We start from the raw sequence: 8,390 nt of genomic DNA, 5'->3' as shown, positions 1-8,390 counted from the left end.
GTGTGCGTGTTAGTGTTATGTGCCATGACGTTGCTTACAACTTATGACAATCGAATGAATGTATCCCCCTCCAAAATGTCCCGTCATTGACAGCCTTGCTCAGGTCTTGCATACAGAAGGCCAGGGCTGCTTTTATTGAGTTGATCCATCTCATGCTGCGTCTTTCCCGACTGCCTCCAACTTTTCATAGCATCCCCCTGCAGTGAATCTTGCCTTCTCATGATGTGACCAAAGTACAACAGCCTCACTCATTTTAGCTTCTAGGGAGATTTGATCTAGAACCCACTTTTTTTGGTTTCTAGCTATCCGTGGTATCTGCAAAACTCTCCTCCAGCACCACACTTGAATGAATCAATTTTCTTCCTGTCGGCTTTCTTCACTGTCTAACGTTCATAACCATACATGATGGTGGGGAATACCACATTATGCATTTCCTTGATCTTGGACCCCAGCAACACTTCCTTATTCTTAAGGATCTTTTCGAGTTCCTTTGTGGCTGTGCATTATGCACAATTTCTTCTTACGGCTGAGGGGGGGAGGTCAGTGGAAATCCTGAACTGCGGCTTGGAGAAGCTAACAAACTTAAGCTCCAGCCAGACAAGACGGTGACGCGCATCACTGCCCTTATACGGCCCCCCCCCCGCCCCCGCCTTCTGGACGGGTTAGCGCCGCGCTCAGAGTCGTCGTCGTCGTCGTCGTCCCCACAACGCAGCCGGGGAGGGCAGAGGGGAGGGGCTGGCCCACGGCCGCCTGCGGAGCTCTCGGCCGGCGCGGGAGTCGAACCACCCCTCGGCGGCGGCCAGGAGACCACGCCCCCTTGCAGGCCCCGCCCCGCCCCTCCCCTTCCCGGGCTTCGCGAGGCGGGCGGAGGCGTTTGGGCGCCGGCGGCTGCCGTAGCGGGGAGCGTCGCTGCCCAGGCCGGGCTCGCCGCCGCCGCCATGAGCGACAAGGGGGAGCTCGACCTGACCGGCGCCAAGCAGAACACCGGCATGTGGCTGGTCAAGGTCAGCGCCGCGCCGCGCCCCTCCGGGGGCCGAAGAGCTCCGCCGCGGGACGCAGCCTCGGGGGGCCGGGCCGGGCCGGGCCGGGGGACGCGCGCTGGGCTCCGCGGGCGGGCCCGGCCCAGCCTAGCCTGTGGGCGCCCCGCCGCCGCCGCCGCCGCCCTCTCCCGCCTCAGGCGGGCGCAGAAGGGCCTGCGGGGAGAAGGGAGAGCGCTCGGGGCGGGCCCTGCCCGGCCAGGGGGGCGGCGGCGGCGGCGCGGCGGCGGCGGCGGGTCGAGGCGAGGCCTGCAGGCCCCTCCGGGCAGCTCCTGGGGCGGGGCGGGGCGGGGCGGGGCGGGGCGGCGGGGCCCGGCCTCGGCCTCGCTGCGAGGCCTCCCGCGGTGGTTTCGTGCGAGCGGCGCCGCTCCTGCCGCCCCCCCCCTCCCAGCCGGGGGGGGGATGGGCACGTGGGGGGGGAGGCGGGCGTTGAAGCGGCCCCTCTCGGCTCTCCCTCCCGCGCCGTTTCTCTGGCTGGGGGGGGGGAGGAGGAGGAGGGGGGGGCGGCGGCATCGTGCCCCTTCCCGCCTGTGGCCCTCCGACCCCTCCTTCCTCCCCCGGATCCCGGGAATGACCTTTCCCGGCAGGGGAAGTGGCTGTTTGGGAGAGGGCGGAAGCCTGTGCTGGATCGAGCCGGGCAGGCAGAGTTTCTGTTTCATTCGTAGGGACAGCCCACTATTCACACGTCGCCTGTGAGGCTGTTGTGATAATGATCTTCTGTTTCAGTTCGTACTAAAGCTGTAATTTTTAAAATTTGGTTGTGTTTTCTTCCATCTCGTGATGGAAGGGTTTTGGGTTTTTTTGCTAGAGAGAGAGAATTTATTGCATACATTACTGTATCTTTTTCCATTTCTTTTAGGTGCCAAAATATTTGTCTCAGCAGTGGAATAAAGCTTCAGGAAGAGGCGAAGTAGGAAAGCTAAGAATTAGCAAGTGAGCGGTTAATGTTTTCTCTTCCTCTGCACAAAATGTCTCTGTAACTGCTTTTGAAGAGTATTTGGAAGGTGCTCTGGCCCCATTCCTTTCAAGGCCCCGCCCATGTCTGCGAATACCTCCTCCTGTAGGTACCCTCAGGTGTGAGGGAAGAGGGCGCCCTGGCCTGTGTCCATGGCTGTCTGACGGGTTGTGGAGCTGGGCATCCACAGTAGTCTCTTTTGGTGAGAAGCTTCAGGCTTTTCTCCTGCTGAAGTTTACCTGTCCATTTTTAGCACGTACTTCTATTGCTGATTTATTTTAAAACAATGTTTTTGTTCTGAATGTTCTGTTTATCCTTGCTTGTAATCGCTTGGGCTGCTTGTGAATGGCAGAGCTTGTGGTGCATCTGTATTTAAACAATTAATATCCCGGCTGCCCTGGCCCTTGTCTCTCCTCCTGCATCTCCTTTTTTCTACTTTCTTCACTCCTCCAGCCTCGTTTTCCCCAGGCAGCATCCCCACCCACCCCCATTCTAGCTCTCTTCCATACTTCCTACATTCTCCTTTGCCTCCTCTGTGTGTGTGCGTGCACACAATGTCCAGAGTTATTTTGGGTTGCTTCAGCAACCTGAAGTACCATCAAAATACTGCTTTCCCCGTCTATTTCCAAAGTCCTACCTTCCTTTTAAAGTTCTCATATTGAACACCTGTCTCTTGTGGATTTTTTTTATCAACACAGTGAGGTCAGTCATCACCATTAAGATACTGGTTTGGGATTTTTTGTGATTATAAAAGCAATCCTAAGAAAATGTATTCAGTGGGGCTTTCTCCCAGGCAAGCATCTCCCTTACCACAGAACATTTTATGATCCAGCCACACTAGTTATATGTAACGCTGACTGTTTGTTCTGTATGCCCCTGTTTCCTTAAGGAAGTTCTGACTATTCACAGAGTTGACTTTCCTGCTTCCCCCCCCTGCTACAGTCTACTGAGCTCCCAGAAGGTTTGTTCCTTGAGGACCTTAGAACTTCAGGAACAAACATAATGGGCAAAGTGAGGGTCTTTCGTTGGAGGGAAACCCTTGGAAGTAATTGCCCTCTCTTCTGCAAATGGAAATGCTATTCTGTTGAGGGAACTGTGTGACTGGATACATGCCCCTCCAATTCCCCTTGTGATCAGGAAGTGAGGGGCTGTTGTAGCCCTGGTAAATCTTTTCTAAGTATTCCCGGTTCCTTTGTCTTTCCTCCTGTGTAGGGTTGTCACCCTCTAAGAGATACCCTGGAGTTACAACTGTTTTCCGGACTACAGTCTGTCAGTTCCCCTGGAGAAAATGGCTGCTTTGGAGGGTGGACTCTATGCCTGCTGAGCTTCCTCCCCATTGTCAGTTTATGGAATTCCAGTTACTTTGATTTCATCTCCCACTCCTTGGTTACAAGAAAATCAAGGTTTCTTAGCTCAAAGGATTTTATTGAAAGATTATTTTCAGAGTACAGGTGTCCATAATTAATCCAAAGGCTTGAAAGCTTCTGGCTGACCATGAAGCTTTGTTGAGAATGACGTGTTAGTTACAGAGAGCAAGATACCAAACTTTCCTCCAGACTTCCCCCCCCCCCCCTCACTAGGCTACAGTTTTTGCCTGGGAAGGCTAGGCGAGGGACGTTCTTCCAAGGTCGATGTCTAGTCTTAGTAGATAAGGCCCTCCAGCCTCTCTGGGAACGCAGCTGGCTCTTGGAGAACCTGAAGATAGAAAACGCTGGAAAACTACTGCATGAGAAAACATTTGAATACAATATGGAGTTACTGTGGACAGTAGGCCTGACACCCATCCTAAACTCTGTCCTCCCGTGGCTCCACTGCCCAATCTTGGGGAATTTCCCAACCTGGAGCTGGCAATGCTACTTGCATGCCGTGCATTCCATGTTGCGCTCTCTGAGGTTTTTTTCTGGTTGATACCCATCCAAAGCTGTGACTAATTCTGTTCGGCATGACACTGAGTAGGGCAGTTCCGCTACATCCTGTTTTGTCATTTGAGTCTCTGTCTATGCAACCCAAAATACCTTGTTTTTGTTTTCCACTACTATTATATTCCTGATAATAGTTTGATTCCAAGTCCACCCCATTTACCAGATCTTAACCTCTCCCAATATTATGTTAAATTTATTATTCTTTATAAATTTGCTTCTGTCATTTGGCAGTTTACATTTGTTTTTAATGTTTTAAATCACTTGTAGCCAGGGGTCATTTCGTAGAAAAAGAGCTGCAGGAACTTATTAGCATAACTCATCGGCACAACTCATTTGCATATGCCCCACCCCCTGACATCACTTATCCTGGCTGTTTTGGACCGAATCCTGGCCATTCAGGGCTAGAATTAGACCGAAAATGGCAAAAAGGGGCCCAAAATTGTTAGGATTGGGCTGCTGCTGAGCGGGAGAGTGATCCACCACCCATCAGAGGTATGATCCTGGCTGTTTTGGGCCTGATCCTGGCCATTTTGGGCCCGAATTGGGCCGTTTCGGCCCCAATCCAGGCCGAAACCGGCCCCAAATGGCCAAAAAGCAGGTGGGCTGGGCCACCTGACATGTGACCTTTTTGGATAACTGCCGGAACTGCGTTCCTGCGCGTTCCCCCTCAAAATGAGCCCTGCTTGTAGCCCAGTTCTCTGACTTCTTAAGGAGGTGGCTTTCAATAATGATGTCAATTCTTTATGAACATTAAAACATTGTATCCTTTCTTTCTTTTACAGGAATCAAGGAAGAACAGAAGTAAGTAAATAAAATGCAAGTACTGTAGAAGTTTATTGGAGTATACCAGTTCATTAGATAAAAATCTCTTAATGTACAAGGTAATTAGAAAAGAAGAAATTGTGATGTTTATTGTTAGTCAAATGTAACATTACTATTTATAAAGTGCCTAAAATTGCTAGGCACTGTACAATAATTTAAAATAAGACATGCCTTATCCAGATTCTTGCAATTTAAATGTATAAATGGGACAGATTAGGGAGAGAATAATTGGCAAAGGGAATCAGGTAAATCAGTGCGTCTTCAGGAGGCGAGGGGGCATGGCTCCATGCTAGACAGAGATTACTGAATCATAGGGAAAAAATAGTACCTGCAAAACAAGATAATTTAGAAGAAAGGAGAATTGGCTGATTGTATCAGAGAGTGTGGAAAGGTCCAGGGGAAGAGGGATGGAGAATAGACACATCTTGCAGCAAGAAAATTACTAGAAATACACAGGGCTTTTTTTCAGCTGGAACGCGGTGGAACGGAGTTCCGGAACCTTTTGAAAATGGTCACATGGCTGGTGGCCTCGCCCCCTGATCTCCAGACAGAGGGGAGTTGAGATTGCCCACTGTGCCACTCGGTGCCATGTGACCACTTTCGCCAAGCGCAGTTTAAACTTTTAAAAACTCCCCCCGAAGCTTACCCAAAGTGACGTCATTGGCCCTGGGAGCAGGTGTGCACTTTGCACGTGCACATGTGGCACCAGGGGCACCACCTCCCGCCAAGAGTTACCCCGTGTGGCCAACCCGCTGAGCTCCATCTTTTCCCAGAAAAAAAGAAGAAAAGCTGAAAAACTGAAGCGCCAAAAGGGCCCTTTGCCTGCTGCACAAGAGGCAGGGTAAGGGCCCTTTAAATGCCACCTGGTTGGTGGGGGGGGGATTTCCCCACACGGGCCAATTGAAGCGCCAAAAGGGCCCTTTCCCTGCCACAAAGCAGTAAGGAAAGGGCCCTTTAAATGTCAGCTGGCCCGCAGGGGCCTGAATCACTTCAGGAAGCTTTGATTCGGCATTTCTGAATCAGTGCCAGCATGCTTTACAAATTGAGTCTGATTCGGGTATTTATTCTAAATTGGAAACCCAAATTGCACACCCCTACACTTGACTAAGAAGGAGATGATGAGTTAGAAAGAAGATAAATAAAATAGCTTGAGACAGAGTAAGGAGAGGCATGAATCTAGTGATCTTAAGAAGAATGAGTTACATCAGAGATGACGTGTAGAAGTACAAACATGGGCTGGAGTAAGCTGAGTCTAGTAGCTCCTTAGAGACCAAGAAAATTTTCAAAAAGCTCTTGAGTGTTAATTTATGAAAGCTTCTATTCTGAAAATTGTTGTTGGTTTCTCTGGTGCTCTTGGATTTGAATTTTGTTGTGCCACTATTGATGAATGTGGCTACCCATCTGAGACTAAGTCAGGGCTGAGTCAAGGCACTTTGTCATTCCATGCAAGGAACAATCCCCCCCCCCCCCCCAATCAATGAGCACAACACAGGCCAATAGAAAATAACCTTTCTGGGGTATAATTTTAATTTTTTCAATATTAAATGCGTAGTGCTTATTCATTGTCATGATCTGGCCTCTGTGACACAATGCTAGGATGCATTCAAATGGGACCGATACAGTTCCTCTCCTTCCTTATAAATGGAATGTTCTGTGACACCTGACAGATTTATTGCAGAATAAATATTTACTGAATTAAAATTTAACAATAGGTTTATTTGGATTTATGAAGCTACCTTATACCAAACCAAACTATTAATTCCATGAGTCACAGGTACAGGTCTTTCACCTCATGTGCTACCTGAAGGTGGTCCTTTTACCTGGAGGTGCCTAGAATCAAACCTCCTGCCTGTTAAGCAGCTGCTGTGCTGCCGCTGAGCCATAGCCCCTCCCCTCCTGATAAACTGAAGAAAGATGTTCTTAGGCGGTAGATGGAAGAGAAGAGCTGTGTGAAAGCTGTAACAGGCGGGAAGCTGCCCACCCCTTGTCTGCCAAGCGACCGATCAAACGTGCACGCCTGAGCCGATCTGAACATGGCGGCAGCATCCAGGATGCTGAGAAAAGGGCTGGCAGGAGGCACGGAGAACGGGACTGGGGGGGAAGAAACCTCCCGGGCAAGTGTGACCACGTTACTTCCAGAAGCGATGCCATCGTGCCCAGCGGTGGGCATGCTCCCATGCTTCACAGGGGCTGATTTTGGCCCCCAACGGGCTGAATTGGCCCCACACACAGTGTGGGAGCCTGCCTGCTCCTGGCACGATGATGTCACTTCCCCAAAGTGACTTCATTGCATCGGGGCCGGGAGCATGTGCGGGTGTTATTAAACAGCCTTTACAAAAATCAGAACAAAAGAGGGCAGAGACCTAAGGGAGAAATGGTTAACTGAGAAAATGAGAGGAAAGGAAAAAGCGTTCGGAAATTCTGCATAAAGTGGTTTGAAGACTGGTAGGCCAAGGAGGCTGCAGAGGTCGGGGGGAAGTGGTGTGGAGAAGAGATGGGGTTTCACACACTGGGCCTCAGTTGAAATGAATGAGGATGAGGAATGCAGGCAGTTCCTTAACACTTGTTGGGGGGGGGGTCCTTGGCCTGCTAAAAAGGCCCCATTTGTAATAAATGCGAAGTGCGTCTCCCTGCCAGGAGCCTTTTCCCCTGAGGGCCGTTCCTCTCCCCCAGCCCTTCCCAGCTTCTCGGCCCACCTTGGTGTTCTTTCGTGATGAACGATCCCTTTCGTTGGGCAGCAGAGCCAGGTGTGCTGCCGCGTCTGCCTTGAGTCTCTGTGAGGAAGGCAGGGGGGAGCTTCCGGTTGGCAGTACGGGCAGGCAGGGCTGGGGCTCAGCCAGGCTGGATGGGGCTGGGCTCCTCCTCGAATGCTCTCTGATCGAAGGTGCTGCTGGTGGGGGTTTGATTTAAGTCAAATTGATTTAAACCACAATTTAAATCGCTAGTCAGCAAGACTCCATTTAAATCGTAGTTTCTATACATAATGGTTCATTCTTGCTGGTTGCTGCAACCTTAATTTTTGCAACCCAGATGAAGGTTTCATGTTTCAAACAATAATTTCTCCGGTTAGTTTTGCAATTATATTAGAAAAGTAATGATTGGTTATTTACCATTTGAAACAGATGATTATGAAGTCATTGTGAGATGAACTCTAGTTTCATTGGGTTAACGATTCATATTTGGACAGCTTTTCTGCTGTACTTTACTGGAAGGGAGAAAATAATTAACAATAACAATGTGAATTTTTTAAACTAAAACAATAACGTTATATATTTGCTTACATCCAGGTTTGTTAACTAACATGGTTAATGAAAAATATTCCCAAACTTTGTTGCTTTTATGGCCTGCTACCATTATGTTTTCTCTTCAAGGGAGATAATAATATGATACACTCACAAAGATCTTAAGACCGCTGGAGTTTTCTGCTCAAAAGTTTCACCTGCATTTATACCACTTACCCCTCCCTCCCTGCATGCAGCGCTTAACGTCTCCTTATCCAGATCTCTTCCACCCCAAATTATTCATTGAACTTCTTGAAACTTAGTCTTAGAGGGAAGAAGTTGATTCTGTGTACATAGAATAGCAGAGAAACAATAGGATTGAGGCATCTCTCTCAACTTTGTATGTTTATTTTAAAACATTTTTGCTATTAGG

At 49.4% G+C, this 8,390-nt stretch overlaps 1 protein-coding gene across 2 annotated transcripts in view; it reads left to right on the top strand.

Moving 5' to 3' along the window:
- The first annotated feature begins 846 nt into the window (after positions 1-846).
- GTF2F2 (general transcription factor IIF subunit 2) overlaps positions 847-8,390 on the top strand; it is a 98,534-nt gene continuing 90,990 nt past the window's right edge. Inside the window, exons 1-3 of one of the 2 annotated variants that reach the window (XM_054973684.1) lie at positions 847-1,004; positions 1,897-1,970; positions 4,697-4,715. In XM_054973684.1, the coding sequence (XP_054829659.1) occupies positions 939-1,004; positions 1,897-1,970; positions 4,697-4,715 (159 nt within the window). In that variant the 5' untranslated portion in view covers positions 847-938. The remainder of the gene's footprint in view (positions 1,005-1,896; positions 1,971-4,696; positions 4,716-8,390) is intronic. The other variant, XM_054973683.1, reaches the window with a different exon arrangement.

This window comes from Eublepharis macularius, chromosome 3 (assembly GCF_028583425.1).
Source record: "Eublepharis macularius isolate TG4126 chromosome 3, MPM_Emac_v1.0, whole genome shotgun sequence".
NCBI lineage: Eukaryota > Metazoa > Chordata > Lepidosauria > Squamata > Eublepharidae > Eublepharis > Eublepharis macularius.
The sequence above is the reverse complement of the archived record's forward strand: the minus strand, read 5'-3'. Positions and strand labels throughout refer to the sequence as shown.